We start from the raw sequence: 16,331 nt of genomic DNA on the forward strand, positions 1-16,331 counted from the left end.
GCGCACCCCGGGCTCGCTGTCCCGCCGGCAGCCCATCCCGCCGGCCCGGGCCCGGGCAGGTGCCGGGCTCGGTAGAGCTCTACGCGCGGCGGGCGGGGCGCTGAGGTCAGTTCCGCCGGCGCCGGGCGGGGGCCGGGCCGGGCCGGGCCGGGCCGGGGGACTCGCCCGCCCTCCCTGCCGGGGTAAGTGCCGCAGGGCGGGGCGGCAGCGGCCGCGCAGGACGCGGGGCGGCGCTGCGCTTCCCGTGTGTCCGGAGACAACGGGAGCGGCGGCGGCGGCCGGCGGGGCCGGTCCCGAGGGAGGCGGCGCTTCCTCCGTCGCCCCGTCCCGCTCCGAGCCAGGTAAGGCCCCGGGCCCGGCTGCCGCCCTGCCCGCCGCCCTGCTGCCGCCCTGCCCGCCCGTGCGGGGCTGCGGGGCCGGGGCGGGCGCGGCTGTCGGTGCTGCCCCCTGCGGGCCGGCGGCGGCACTGCGCGGCGGCGGCGGCGGGCGGAGGTTGCGCGGCCCGCTCAGCGCCCTCCCCGCGGAGCGCCGCGGAGCAGCGCAGCGGCAGCGCCGCGCTCGGCCCGCCGCGGCAGCGAGCGAGGAGACACGGAGAGGGACGGACAGCGGCCTCCCTGCCCCGGAGAGGCGGCAGCACTGATGCGTGGGTGGGCTGGATGCCCAAGAAAAGGAGATTTTTGGTGCTTGCTGTCTCGTGGACGCCATCAGGCCGCTTTGGACTCGTCTGGACTAAAGCTGTTGTCCAGGTTTGTCGTCTTGGTCATCCTCCTGGAGAAAAGGAGCTCTCGGGTTAGTAATTGTATTCGTGGGCAAAATAGAACATCCTGTGTTTTGTGTACAAATGAGGTTCTTTTGAGTATTTGGGCATAAGATTGGCTTAATTGAATCCTATATTGAATTTTGTTGCAAGACAATCTCTCATTGAAAAGTGTTGTGTTGGACACTTAAGGTAATTTAGACGTGTAAACCTATTTTCTTCTAAATACATGATCCAGTGTCATCGTCGATGTAGCCAAAGTGTCCTGCAATGTACATTTAATTGAAAAAGTCTGGGTTATGTTTAGGAAGACTAATGGTGGCTTACAGGATTTTTCTAGCAGTCTGTTGTGCATTGTTACTGCAGTAGGTGGTTACAGTCAAGGCTCTTTGCTTGCACATACAAATAGGATGTGGCTAATTTTAGTAGGAATGAAATCTGTGGAAATCAGTTTTAACATCTGCATGAGTGCTTTGAGATCTAGGCATGGAGGGTTATGTGCTTTTAGTGGTACTTTTCTCCCATTTTCTTCAGTGCCATATTTCCTTGCTGTGTTTCTCACAGGCCTTAGAGCTTAGAGTAGGGTAGTGCTTTATACTAGTCAGGATGCTCTGGATATACAGAAAGACTTTGAAAATCGTTGTAAACTGTGTGAAATGATGAAATGAGCAGCGTAGATTTAGCAAGTTGATCATACATGTCATGATAAACAACTCTATAAACGTCTCTGAGCACTCTCTAGAATACTGCTTTTGATATGATAGTTATTTGGGAATGCCTTGTTTACCTTATTGCAGGAAGACCATCAAGCAGTTGAGTGATATGGCAGAAATGTGTGTCTTTCAGCTACAAAGAAAGCTAGGCCTTGTTCCTAGAGCCACAGGGAAGCAGTCCTCCATTTCAGTAGAATACTGCATAGTACATACATGTACCTGCCTCCATACAATGCCAAAAAAGTCAGTAGGTTGGACATTTTTTCACTTATGCATTCAAAAAATAATGATTTCCTTTCAATCAGTGTTTTGCATGACTTTATAAGTAATAAACATTTCAAATGTAATTGATTTTTTTTCTGTAGAGTGAAAGAATTGTATATTTTATAATAAAAATGAGCTCTAAGAACTTGATGCATGGTCCTTGCTCTTCTTAATTCTCTGCATTGTCATTCCTCATCAATTTTGCTTTAAAAAACCTCATGTACATTTCAGCTACAAAACAAAAACTGTTACGACTGTGTGATTAGCTGTTACTGTGAAACAAAATGTCTTGTTAAGAAGAAATACTTGTAGACAAAATTTCTTTGGTGTATTTGAAGTGTTTGTTTTTAATACAAAGTTAATGATTTTAACTAATACAATGTGTAATATTTGAGTGAAGCACTTTGGTTCTCCTTCAGTCATTAGGCCTAAAATGAGTGACTGATGATTGGCAATTGTGTAGTTGGGTCAGTAGAACAGTTAACTCTGCTTAACAGAGATAGTTGATGTTAAACGGTCAGTATATGGCATATATATCTGTATTTTACAATTATATATATATATAATTGTAAAATACAGGCAAGGTAATTTTAAGCATGCAGAGAGATTTAAATTTTTCACAGTTGCTCAAATTTTGTACATTGCATCCTCCTGATGCAACGATGCACAGTGTCTTCCAATTCTGTTTAAACTTCTTTTTCTTAGGGTTGACTTATATGGGCTTTTCAGTGCCAAAGCACACCCTGATTATTGGCTGCAGTCTGTGATCTTTGTGTGTGAGAGGTGTGTGCTTTGCTGAAGTAAGGGCTCATTTATGTGGTCACATAGGCTAAATGCATCCTGCTTATCGCACCCTTTTCATTGATAGCAGCATATAGTTTGAGCTAAAGGGAGCTAAAGCCCTGGAATATACATATTCTTCTTCAAAATGGTGAACAAATATTCAGTGTGTTTGAAGGAAATAGAAATTTCCAGTCTGACAATGGCACATCAGTGGTTTGTAACCTACTGCAGTGCAAAAAGCCTTGTTCTGATTGAATTTGGCATAGTCAGGCTGCAGAGGATGTTTCATCCTATTTTCCTTTGTTTTAATGGACCTTTGTTTTTTAACCTTTACATACATGTGATATGCATGAATCGGGATGCCTTTTGACTCCTGTGGATCTGTTAATCTCTTGTGTCTTGAGCAGCAAAGTTCAAGATATGATAGCATTGTGTGAAAGGTGGAAAATGTTGGTTTCGTTTGAATCCCTGACCTTTTAATGTCACTGAGTTGCAGGTGTCTGGTAGGAGTGAATGAAAAAATTCGGTTTATCTTTCTGTATCTTTTTTCCATGTCCTTCTAAGCATTTGCTTCATCTTTTGAAATTTTTTTATTTTTTCAAACTAGGGCCTCTGATTTTTTTTTTTTTTATGTTTCCTAAGTTGGGTACTTTATTGTATTTCTGAGTATTTTTATATTTTTTACTGAGTTCATTCCTGTAATAATAGTGACTGGAATTGATTTTGACACTCTTAGTGTCTCCTACTCCATTTTCCATCTATCCCATTCCTGTGTTTGCCATTGATACTCCTGGTAGAGTTTGTCGTCTTCCTTTAATGTCTTTGGATTGGTTTGTGTGCACTGCATATGATTATAACTTGAAAAACCAACTATTTTAATTAAATCTTCTGGAGCATGTTTCTGTCAACAAAACTGCAGGAAAAACAAAAACCCTCCAACAACATGTTAATGTTAGAGAGTCAATGCATTACTTTGTTATCTGGCCAGGATGTACCACAGAAATCATCTCTTCCACATATAGTCCGGGTGTGCAGAGAATCATTCCATGACACATGGCTTTTACAAGATTTTTTAGATATTTTGTACAGTCAAAATACATAGAAATGTATTGGGTCAGTGTTCCTTGGTCCACAGTTGCATAGTTCTTTATATTTGGTATCCTAATGGATCCGGATTTCTTCGCCTTCAATTTTAATTAGGTCTTCTTTCTGATTCCTCTTTTCCCAGCAGACAGCAGAGCTGTTGCTTTGGCATCAGCTGGTTATTCAGTTCATTTTTTACCTTTTACTGGGTCTGGCTGGGATGGAGTTAAATTTCTTGAAAGCAGCCTGTACAGTGCTTTGCTTTGGATCTGTGGCTAAAACAGGGTTGATACCACACTGGTGTTTTGGTTGTTGCTGAACAATGTTTACACAATGCCAAGGTTTTCTTTTCCATCCCTTCTCTACCTCCACTCTAGAGAGCAGGCAAGAGGTGGGCAAGAGATTGAAAGGGCACAAAGCTGGGACAGCTGGCCAGAGTTGGTCTGGGGGATATGCTCATCATAACATGTTATGCTCAGCCATGAAAACTGGAAGTAGAGGAAGAAGGACATAGGGGGTTTGCCTTCCAGGGTGCCTGCTGCTCGGAGACTGGCTGGGATTGCTTTGCTTCTGGAAGGTGGTGAGTGATTTCCCTCAAGTGACCTCCCTGTTTCTTTCCTTCTATTAAAGTGCCTTTGTCCTGACCCACAGCCTTTCTTGTGCCTCTTCTCTGCTTCACTCCCCTTGCCACTCAGGGAGGAGTGGGTGGGACACCAGCAAGCAGCTCTGTGGCTGCTTGGCTGCTGCCTGGGATCAACTCACCACACATATGGCATGCAGTCACACACCAACACATGAAACCTGCATTCTAGCAGCATGGTATTTGTCACAGGTCTGAATGAAAGCTTGGTTTTGGGGTTAAACCATGGCAAACCTAGTGTTTCCACTTTCCTACATACAGCTGTTTGAATTAGGACATTTTGGAAGGATTACTAGCCTCTTCTTCAAATTACCTCTATTAAATTTTTCTGGCATAGTCTTGGGCCGAGAAGCCCAGAACTGTCTGTTAAATTGAAGTGTTCTTAAAATGTTGAACTGTGTTTCTTGTACTCTTTTTCCCTTTAAAGGTTGTGGATTCTTTTTCATGTTCTCCCATAAAGTGGAATTCACACAGTTTAAAAAATATAAGAAAATTTTCTGGGTTTATAATACTTTTGTTTTGTGGTCAAGGATGTTGGTGGCATAAATTCTCTATACTTAGCCTTCAGTCAGTTCACATAGAGGGCAGTTTCAGTATTAATGCTTAGATGTTTACAGCAGAAAAAGGCAACTACTGATCTAGCTTCATCCTTTCAAATGCCATATGAGTTCTGTCTTAAAGCTGTATAAAAACACATAAAGCATCTTTGGTCTGGATCCTGAGCTTATCAAGATCTCTTACCATCTTTCTGCTGAACATAGGCCTACCAGCACACTTGTATGTCCACAGGTTCATCTTAAGTCTAGAAACTAGTAGAAGCCAGGAAAGGATATTCCATCTGAACTACCACAAAGGTTTTCCTTTTATTTCCTCTTTAGAATCAGGATAATAGAGGGCATAATGTCACCCACATTAGAATTGCTTAAAGAAAATTATCCAGATCATGATAAAGCACTCACGTATAATTTTCTCTTTCCTGCAAGGCTACCATTGTTTTGTTTTGCACATTGTGTATATTTTTACAGCTGTTTGTATTGCAATGAGATGAGATTACTACAGTCCTGGAACTACCCATTGAGGAGATTTATTGTACAGCTGTCCATCTGCTTAAGAGTGAAAAGCTTGTTACGTTGTCCCTAACTAGTTTTCTTACTTATTTTTACTGCTGTTTGTGGGTACATTAGATAACTTTGAAGAGCCCCATCTTTAGGACAGCATTCCCATAGCAGGAATATTGATGAAGCACAAGGAAGATCATGGAATCACTGAGTGGTTTGTGTTGGAAGAGACCTTAGAGGTCATCTAGTTCAACCTCCTGCCATGGGAAGGAACACTTTCCACAAGACCAGGTTGCTCAGGGCTCCATCCAACCTGGCCTTGAGCACTGCCAGGGATGGAGCATCCACAACGTCTCTGGGCAAGAAGTGCCTCACCACCCTCACAGTAATGAATTTCTTCCTAATATCTATTTAAATCTATGCTTCTTCAGCTTGAAGAAGCTGTCCTATCACTGCATGGCCTTGTGAAAAGTCCCTCTCCAGCCTTCTTGAAAGCCTCCTTTCAGTACTGGGATGTGCTGTAAGATCTCTGTGAAGCCACCTCCTTAGGCTGAACAGCTCCAACTCTCTCAGCCTGTCGTCGTAGGAGAGATGCTCCAGCCCTGTGATCAGCTTCGAATGGGTCCAGAGGAGAGCCACTAAACATCCTTGTGCTGGATGCAGCAGCACTCCAGATGGGATCTCAAAAGAGCAGAGTAGAGGGGGATGATTGCCTCCCTCAATCTGCTGGCTACACTGCTTTTGATGCAGTACACGATATGGTTGCTTTCTGGGCTGTGACCACATGAGATGCAGAAAAACCTTGGATCAGGTGTTTAGTCCTGTCAAACCATTGGGGAGATCACAGAATTATTTAGGCTGGAGAAGACCTACAAGATCATCAAATCCTATCTATAATCCAGCACTGCCAAGCCAGCCATTAAACCATATCCTTAAATGCCATGTCTACATGTCATTTTTATATCTCCAGGAATGGTGGCTCCACCACTTCCATATGTAACCTGTTCCAATTCTTGACACCCCTTTCAGTGAAGAAATTTTTCTTAATATTAAATCTAAACATTCTGTGGTGCAACTTGAGGCAATTTCCTCTCTTCCTGTCACTCATTACCTGGGAGAAGAGGCTGATGCCTGCCTACAACCTCCTTTCAGGTAGTTACAGAGAGCAATAAGGTCTCTAAGCCTGCTTTTCTCCAGGCTGAACACCCCCAGCTGCCTCAGCCACTCCTCATAAGATTGACTCTCTAGACCTTTCACCAGCTCTCTTGCCATTCTCTGGACTCACTCTGGCACCTCAGTGTCTGTCCAGTACCACAGTTTAATTTCTTCATTAGCGTATGATTATTGTGATGGGAAACTACTTAAGTGAACTCAGCACTGTGCTTCTGGAGTCCAAATCAGGCCCTGATCTGTGTAGGTGGACTTGCTGAGGATCTGGATTTCAGAAGCAGAAGCCTTTTGTTGGGTGTATTGAAAAACAGAAATAACCTCATGCAACAGAGTCTGTTTGTAAATGCAAGTCTGTGCAACAATATGTCTATAACTAACAATGTTAAATAAGAAAGGTGTTGATTAGGCTTCATGTATGTCTCAAAAGCCTAATTTGGTTGTTTATTTTCCAAATAATAGTGGTCTCATAGTCTTTCCACAAGCTTGAAGGCTGAGATCTTCTTCCTGTTAAATATAGTAGAGAGACAGAGTGCTGGAACCTGTGGGCCAAATATAATGCATATGCTAGTAGGGTATTTTACTGTGATATTACTGATCTCCCTCTGCCTTATGTTGCATTGTTTGTTTTGCTTGATTGACGTTCTGTTTTATTAGGACAAAGTGAATTATTTACATGCTTGTCCACGTACATAGAAGTGATTATACTGTGATATTAATAGAAGAGAAAGTAATTAATTTTGCAGCCACAGATTGTTTTGACTTCATTACTTTGAGAACATGTAAAGCATAAATAACGTTTTGTTATGAATTAGTGTTCAAGACTGTTTGTATCTGAAACATTGGCACTGATTAAAAAAGAACTAACTTCTGTATATCAGGAATTTCTGTGCTAACTTAAATATTCTTGTATTTAAAAACAAGCTAATGGTTCTGTGTTTCTAGTAACCATTGTAGCCACATTCTGTTTCCCTGCTATTCACATATAAGTGGCACTTGCAGTGTTTCATGGTATCTTGTCCTGAGTTGAGGGCTAAATATGAACTGAAATCATACTCTGCTGCTCAGTACTGTTATCAAGTATCTTTCTTGTTTGGCTTATAAATATGTTTATTAAATGTAAAATTTTTCATGACATGGGAGAAATACCACGAACTCCATAGGCTTTGATGCATAGCAGATGCAAATTAAAATATGAATTTGTGAACATTTTGAATGAGAGCAAATGTTAAAGGATTGTTTGATTTGGTATGTTTTAATGTTTAGAGTATGTGCAGAATACAGTCAGTGGTATATTACCAGTAGACTTGCACTCTGTAATTCAGCTGTAGTCCACTAATAGTTCAATTATTATTTTATTGTATTTCAGTGATCAGTGAATTGTAACTGACTTAATCCTCTGCTTTTTATTCTTTAGTGCTGCAAGTTGATTGACTAAGAACATGGAACATAAGATGGATGCGGTTGCTTGAACATCATTTATTCCAAAGCTTAGATTCTGCAGAATTGGTGGCCTGAATGATTGATTGATAAGCAACATACACAAGATTAATACCAAGGAAATATTCTATCTATTGCTGCTGTCTTTAATGACACTGGTGCAGAGTTGCTTCTTCTGAAATGCAATTGAAAAAAATGAGGGAAATTTTACCAAGATTGTACCCTGGCCAAATTAATGATACAAATAATTCCTTAACTACATCCCCAAAGCAATCTTCTGATGATAAATCAAATCCATCAAAAGGGGCAGATGACCAAAACTGCTGTTACCAAGGAACTGAGGCTGAGAACAATAAGTTGACACTGATAAGCTGTATAAAATGCAGAAGTGTTCAGAAAATTTCAATGCAAGATATCGAAAAGCACAGGAAGCTTGAGTGGACTGAAGACAATAATTTCATCTGCAAGAAGTGCAGTCACATTAAACCACCAGCTTTTGATTTTGTTCCTGAGGGTGCCAATGCTGCAGACATTGAAAAACGTGAAAGAAAAACCCCAAGTAAAACTCCGAAAACATTTAAAGTAAAAAATTTTCTGCCAGGTAAATACTACTGTGATAAATGCAGATTTTCAACAAAGGATCCTTTACAGTACAAAAAGCACGTAGGGCAACATGAAGAAATCAAGTTTCTTTGTTCCCACTGTAGTTATGTATCCTACACCAAAGGAGAATTCCAGAGACATTTGGTGAAACACACTGGAACTTTTCCATATCAGTGTGAATACTGTGAATATGGTGCTGTTAGACACGACTATATAGTCAAACATACAAGAAGAGTACATGAAACACCCAGAAAACGGCTGTCAAATACTCTCATAAACCACAAACACAAGAAGCAGAGTCAAAGCACTTTATGTAAAAAGCAGAAATACAATAAAATTCCTTTCCAGAATGAACTTTCAACTTTGTCTTCAAATATGGTTTGTGAGATTCCAGGTAAAACAACTAAAACAGTCTGCTCATCTCAAAATGTAGAATGTAGCATGAACACAGCATCAGTCCAGGATAAGACAATATTGGAGCCATCTGAAATGAGTGTATGTGAGAATCAAAGTGTGGAGGTTGAGGTTTATTCTCCAAAAACAGAGCCTTTACAACCTGGGATGCCTTTAACAGTAATTGCACCATCTGAACTTGTAGTTCCTTCTAACTGTTTAGCTCAGATAGTAGAGCTTAAAATAGTGAATGGAGCACAACAGCTGGTTCTTAAACTAATTCCTATGAAAGAAGCAACTTACAAACCTTTGAACTGTGCTGAAGAGGAACTTGAGAATCAAGGTATAGAACAGCCTGCAGAAGTAAAAAAGCCATCTTCTATGTCTCAAAATGAGTTGCTAACCATGGAAGTGAATGTAAACAAATTATCCAGTGTTAGTAACCAGCTTAATTTGGATAGTACATATGACAAGAATTCTGAATGTTTTTGTTCTTCTGATTCTCAACTCTCTGACTGTAGCTCTGTATCTATACAGAGGGAAGATACATCAAAATTATGCTTTCATTTGGTGAAAGGTATTGATGTCCATTCAGGTGTTATAGAACTTTGTTCTCCATCTCTGGTGATGAACAGTACTGAAAAAAAAAGTGATCCTAAATCCTCAAGGGGGAAGGTAGATGGAAAAAATAACTTACATTGTGATGTGTATTGTTATGAAGAAGTTGAGGATATATACCGTCCAAAATATGCTTCTGTTTCTGAAGCTAAAAGTTCCAAGAACATTTCAGTAGAAGCTACTCAGGAGGGCAAAAGTTTTTCTCCAGTCCATAGAGAAAAGGATACATTGTCTGTGAAGAGGGCTGACAAAGAATGTAGAAATCTACCAGTCGGCTCTAGTGAAGCACATTTAGCTGGAAAGGGTTTTGATAAAAAATCTGTTACATCTTCTGAGGCAGGAAAAAACTTTCATGTTACTAAAACTCCACCTTTTGAGGATATGACTTTCGGCTTTAGCAAAGTAAAGAGAACTGAAACTGTAAGTCAAAAGAACGGTCGTCTTCTGGAATCGCTAGAGCTACAGAAGATGGAAAATAAAGCAAATTCTTTTGAGGGACCTGTTATTTCATCTGTATTTTCTCTTAGCTCTGGGGCTGAAAATGTTCCAGAGGATGTCAGATGGGATGACACAACACGCAGGAAGAAATCAGCAACGTTGCTGTGTAGAAAGATTGCTCAGCTCATGTCTGCTGCTGAACCTAACATGAAATCCATGCCCTTGAGGTGTCAAGCTTCTAGTAAAAAGTTGCTTTTGCCTCAAGAAAGTTCAGCAAGCTGTGAGAGAGTTTGTGCCTCTGAAGTGCAGCAGCCTGTGTCTTTGTCTCAAATGCATGGTGGAAGAAGTGTGATTAGTAGTGAAGAACACAGTGAAGATCTCTTTACATTTGCAAGAACTTCTAAAAACAGGGTAACTAAAAATTCCCATGTTGCTACCCCAGTGTTTATCCCCAAAGGGACAATGCTGAGAGTGCTGAATACTACTAGCAGTCAAAGCTCATATGGAATAGATAACAGGGGTGAAACATCAGATCCTGTGCATTGCAATGAAATGTTTCTGCCTCGCCCGGTCCCTGTCAGTGCTTCTGAGACACCCAGCAGTAATTTCCCATCTTTGCCTAATGAGAGTGAACCAAATGCTGAATCCCGAACTATATCACTCAGGCAAAGACCAAAGCGAGAGGCAAATGTTAAAAATAACAGCAGGCAAACTGGTGTACCATTTCAGAAAAGCAGTGATGTGAGCAAGCAAAGCAAGCCCTATTCAAAAAGTCCCAAAAATAAGGCAAAACAAGCAAGCTTCAGAGAACTTCCTAAGAGGAAAACAAGAGCTCAGTCGGAAGGCACAAGTTCTGATATGTCGTACCTGTTGACAGCAAGACGTCTTCGACTTGTTCCTCTGAAAACAAATCAGTTGATAAAATGCCCTCGTCGTAACCAGCCAGTTGTGGTACTAAACCATCCTGATGTTGATTCCCCAGAGATAATTAATGTCATGAAGACTATCAACAAGTATAAAGGTCAAGTCCTGAAAGTAGTTCTGTCAGAAAGGACAAGTAGTTGTCTTGGCGTCAAACGTTACAGAAAGCGTCTTACTCTTCAGAATGTTGAGACAGGAAACCAAGCAAAAAAGCAGAGTATGCTAAAAATGAAGCTGAAAAAGACCCATAAAAATAACTACCAAGTGGTGGAAACATCACCAGCTGAAGCACTTCAGTGTCTCTTTAAGTGCTGGTTTTGTGGAAGAGTATACATGGACCAAGAAGAATGGATAAGTCATGGACAGAGGCACTTAATAGAGGCAACGAAGGGCTGGGATGTTCTTTCTCTTCAAGCAAGAAAACTTTAAGTGAGAGACTAGGGGAAGCTTCCCCTCTTGCTTTTAATGAGTGCCACTAACTTGCTTGGAACGGAGGATTGAAATAACTGCTTTATTTGGCCAAAAGCCCTCTACTGTTAGCAAAGTGAAGAAGAGAGAGGAGGTACAGAGAGATAGAGAAGCTGATAGTGAGAATTAAGCACTACTTTGCACTCTTGTGTTTGAAATTTATGTTGGAGGTCAGCTTCATCTGTTCCATAGGAGAAATTTGAAGATTTGCTATGCAAACATCTTTCTAGTCACCCTAGATACTGTGCTGTATGTGTTTTGTGCTAGGTCTGTACGGATTAAAGTCTTAGATGAGATCTTTGTAAGTTTAACAGGATTAGGTTTGCTTTATTACAGCATGGTGTTTCAGAGATCGAGCACATCTGTACTGAAAAGCACCTTTGGTCCTCCGTGGACAGCAAGTATATGTCATTGGTTTTAGTGGCAAATTAAGTGCCACGCATAAAAAGTAAAATTTAAATGCAAGTGCTCTGTTTCAGTGAAATAAAAACACTTCTGCTGACTTCAGAGGAGATACAAGGGTGTAAATGAAAAATCTGTGGAATCAGTTACTCCCACTAGGTCAGGTAGCACTAAAAATTTAATTTTGTTTAGTAGTCTTTACCTAGACTGTATCGTGTAGATGTGAGTGACCAGAACACTGTCAGAATTCTGTACCATCAAGCCAGAGATACCATCAGGCTTGGGCAGATAGTGAAAAGCACTTCTCTATATGGCCTCAAGGCTGTTCTGAAATAGTATTAGCCAAACATGAACCCTCTACCACCTTGTGTGTGATAGAAACATTTACAGAACTCAGTATTTGGTTAGCTAGTATTTGGTCTAGCTGGTGAGCTTATTTATAGAGGAACTTGCTGAAGATGAAGACTTTTCAAAATGAAAAGCCATGTTGCACAGCTTTTACATTGACAGTGTTGAACCAGATTTTCAGTGCAATCTTTCATCCTGCTTAACAATTTAGATGCTGTTACAATTTATTTTTTGTAGGCCTCAAATTCATACAAGCATGTGCCTGGTTACAGATTATGTCTTATGTGTACTGACTTCAGTGCAGTGTAAACATTGCTCAGTTGCTTAAACACTTTTCTAAATCAGGGCCAAATTACAGTTTTTTTAGTAAAAAAGAGGGATGGATGACACTGAAGTTACTGTTTCCGTATGTGAGCTATGGATGTTTCTCTTCATCTTGTCAATTGAAAATCATTTTAGAATCATGTAGAATGAAGCATACTGAAGCACATACTTACAATTAAAATAATGTGTTACAGTTTTAGAAATATGAAAATCAATACTGACTCTAATGCTGGATGTGTGTTCTGTGTTTGAACTGGGACTTTTCTGGTGAAACTGGTAGTCCCTAACTCTTTTCACTGATGGTGCATTTTTTGTAAACAGTTTAGCTGGGAATATTTTTTTATATACTCCAGCAGATTATACATTGTTTTGATAAAATATTTATCATATCTACATTGAAATGTAAATATTTTAAAACTACATCTGAGGTTTATTTTCAAAACCACTTATTGCTTTCCCATAATTTTGCAATACAGTGTTAAAATTCTTCAGATAGTTGGTGCTTTAAGTCAGATCTTTTTCATTGTGTACACATGGAAAATTTTTGTATCATTTGTATCAGACTAACTTGTTCCACAGAACAAACTTTGTTTTGCCTGTTTTGTCAATAATAAGGAAATGACAGTTCTCATTTTGTATTCAAATGGAATTATATTTTTTTAGATGGGTACACTAGAGGGTTTTTTTTTTCACTTCATATACTTTGATGCCAAACCTAACAGTGCTATTTGCATTTTCAATGGTGAAAATAGTTTCCATTTTAAAATTCTGGCATATCATATACAATAAATGCTGAAATGGTTAACAACAAAAGCCCCATGGTTAGCATTCCTCCTTTGTTTTAATTCCTTCGGTCCAGGTTACTGATTGAATTGATTTTGTTTCTGTAGAAACTACTAAATAAATAATTTTGAATTTGCTTGGAGGAGTTGTCACTGGCAAAATCAGAACATTGCTCATGAAAGGTGTGCTGGGGGGGATGGGGGAGGTGTTGCTGCTCAGCTTTATAAACTCTAGGTGGTTTAAGTATACTGGTAATGCATGTCTTCTGTAAGCAAGTTTACTGTTTACTTCTGTCAACATCTGCAAAGCTCTGTATGTTACTGCCATAATCTGTTACCTAAACTGTTAAGCCTTGGGGTTTTTATGGTTTTGAATTTAGAATTTTGTTTGTTTGTTTCAATATGAAAGCCATCTTGTAAGTTGAATTGTACTGTGGTTATAAAATTTTTAAAGCAGATTATGTCATACTTTTTTTTTATGAGCTCTGCTAAACTCTATTTTAGCAGCTTCTGTTTTGTTATTTTTAATCTTACTAGATAAAATTATGTCAGAATAACTTCCCTCAAGTTTAACTTCCCCTCAAGTCTCATCAGTTTGAGGGAAATAATTTACAGTGGATATTTTCTTCCATTTTGATGCAGCATTGAGAAATAAAAAGGTTGGAAGGAAAAAACAATCTACTGCTAAATTTTTTTAGGGCTAGTTTGTGCCACTACATAGTACGTCATAAATTGGCTTGGAATGTTGTGGTTTAGGGCTTGAGTGATTTCATTCTTCTTGTTGCTATTCCATAAGGATAAAGTAAGTGAGGTTCCTTTTTTGGTATGTTACAATTACCTTGTCAAACTTCTGAGTGGGGTTAGAAAGATTATCAATGCTGGGCAGGAAAATCCTGTCATACGTATGGAATTGTATTTGTCTTTATATACATACAGAATTTAGCTAGGCCTTCGAAAACTCAAATTGTATGAATAAATATTTCTGTATTTTTTTTCCTGGAAAAATATCACATTCTCACGTTTTTTGCTCATACACACTGGAACATGTTTCTTGCTGATTTTGAAGCATATTTACTCTTCCTACTGATGATTTTTATGTCTGAATTTGCACATGGTAGGAATTCAAAATGATGTTTGTGTAATGGTCCTGCTATGTAAGTGTTTGAAGGCTCAGGTATGGAACACAAGCATCTGCCACCTAAGCTAAAGAATAAGTGTTCATTGAGTGATAGAATTTACATAATTACAGCTAGCTTTACAATCTCCAGTGCCTGTAAGAATCAGCTGACACGAACTTCAGTGGCAGCTGAGCACAGCTCCTTGTTGAGCAAACATGCACAGCACATGAGCTTGTTAGACAGTGAGAACTGTGACACACGGTGTTTCATGTGTAGTTTTGAAAGCAAGAATATTTATTTAATGATTGTGGTATACTTTATTAGTCTTTGCTACTTAGCAGAGTTTCAGCGACAATTAAGCAAGGGCAAGTTTTGTTTTTATCTTAAGTTAGAAGGTAGAGTGCAAGATAAGTAAATTGGTCAGTCAAGATATCAGGAGTCAGTCTCAACACTTTGCTGTGAATTAATACATTGGCATATTCTTTACTTGTATCATTAAAGTGAAAATGCAACAATCAAAAAATGGAGTAGGTCTGTAGAATGCTTCATTTTATTATCGGGGAGATCCTTGCTCAAAAGACTAACCTAATTCTTGAGATATTTAAATAACTTCTATTTATATCTGTACAAATGAGTCAGTGACATGAAGGCAGAAAACGTCAGCATGACTTGAATGGATGTGTGAGGTAGCATTGTTGTCTGTGGGTTCCTGACTGATCCTTTCCATCAATGAGTGTTATGGGAACGGATTGGTAGAAGTCAATGATCTCTTCCACAGAATTAAATTTCTGACGGGGGAAAAACAGTAGTCAGTGACTGAAAATGAAATTTCTAGATGGTTTAATCTATAACATCAAAAGACTTGCAAATAACAGTATTAAAAATATTTTGCATGGAATTACGATTAGATGGAAGCAATTCTAAAAGGAAAACCACCATATTTTGATCCTTTTATTTCCTTTGTGTGTCTCTGTCTTGTGCAGGACAGAGCAACTAGCTGCTTAGGGCAAAAAGGGAGCACGTCTAAGCCCTGATAACACAGTACCACCTGTAAAAGTTTGTGATGCCAGATGTTATGATAGATCTTGAAACCATGAAGCAACCATAAATAGTTACTAACATTTTCCTGCCACAAGTTATACTTTCTTAGCAGTACATGATATTTTACACTGCAAATTTCAGTGTACCTTATTAAATGCATGCTTTATTTTCCCATTCAGTTTATTGAGACAGTTGCTATAGAATCCCTTTGAAGTATGGAACAGAAAGCATCTCATTCTCTCGTGCCCAAAACAATGACATCCTCCCAGCAACTCCTAAAGTGATAAAGGTCTGGTTCAAGGTTGCTGACCTGATCAAACAGCAACAGAAAGCTATCCAAGGTGTTTATTCTCATCTGCACTAGTGGGAGAATCCCATTCCAATGATTAGCAGTCCTTCAGTTTAAATAGTTCTCTTCTGTGTGTAACTTCTAAGCTCTCATCACACCACAAAGCTCTCATCATATTGGTGTTTTTCCTCTTGAGCTATTCTTTGGACTCATTGGTATTAAATCACCAGAACTGCACACAGTAATGAAAGCTTACTTTGACATTAATACTTATCACGTATTTATATGACATTTACTGTGAGTATGGGTCTTCACTGTGCACCTGGTGGCATCTCATGGTAGTCTGTCCCATCAACCCCCACTTGATTCACACCTACTTTATAACAGCAGAATCTGATTAAGGATGTGATTTGGTGAAACTGTTCTTGTATTAAGATGAAAATTATTTGATCTCAAAGCCAGTATGCTAATTTTTTAAATTTTTGTTTTGATAATTTTTACTCATATGCCTTTGTTCTACTTTGCTGTTTTGTCTTTGCTTATGTTCAAAGTCACTGTTGCTACTGAAAATCCAGGCAAGACTGTGTTTTAAATTTCATGCCTTATGAAAGTAATCTGTACTTTTTTTGCTCTAAACTAACTCTTTATAAGCACCAGTTCTTTTCCTGTTTTCTAATGTTC

General features: G+C 39.7%; 2 protein-coding genes across 6 annotated transcripts in view; one reads left to right on the forward strand and one right to left on the reverse strand.

Annotated features, from left to right (window-relative positions):
• The first annotated feature begins 207 nt into the window (after positions 1-207).
• Positions 208-13,660, forward strand: ZNF518B (zinc finger protein 518B). 3 transcript variants are annotated; one of them, XM_085059823.1, is made up of 2 exons: positions 208-341; positions 7,883-13,660. In XM_085059823.1, the coding sequence occupies exon 2, from the start codon at positions 8,086-8,088 to the stop codon at positions 11,305-11,307; it is 3,222 nt and encodes a 1,073-aa protein (XP_084915949.1). In that variant the 5' UTR covers positions 208-341; positions 7,883-8,085; the 3' UTR covers positions 11,308-13,660. The 3 variants fall into 3 exon arrangements, with proteins under 3 accessions (XP_084915949.1, XP_084915948.1, XP_084915950.1); XM_085059822.1 differs by lacking the exon at positions 208-341 and adding an exon at positions 547-789; XM_085059824.1 differs by lacking the exon at positions 208-341 and adding an exon at positions 547-746.
• Positions 13,661-14,772: 1,112 nt separating this feature from the next.
• Positions 14,773-16,331, reverse strand: part of CLNK (cytokine dependent hematopoietic cell linker) — a 51,958-nt gene continuing 50,399 nt past the window's right edge. For all 3 annotated transcript variants that reach the window (XM_085059825.1, XM_085059827.1, XM_085059826.1), the window contains one exon: positions 14,773-15,108. In XM_085059825.1, the coding sequence (XP_084915951.1) occupies positions 14,980-15,108 (129 nt within the window). In that variant the 3' untranslated portion in view covers positions 14,773-14,979. The remainder of the gene's footprint in view (positions 15,109-16,331) is intronic.

The sequence above is a fragment of the Lichenostomus cassidix genome, chromosome 4 (assembly GCF_008360975.1).
Source record: "Lichenostomus cassidix isolate B80296 chromosome 4, HeHo_3.0, whole genome shotgun sequence".
NCBI lineage: Eukaryota > Metazoa > Chordata > Aves > Passeriformes > Meliphagidae > Lichenostomus > Lichenostomus cassidix.

Excerpts from the sequence above, each read along its gene's own strand:
- ZNF518B (XM_085059823.1), top strand. The coding sequence starts at position 8,086 with ATGCAATTGAAAAAAATGAGGGAAATTTTACCAAGATTGTACCCTGGC.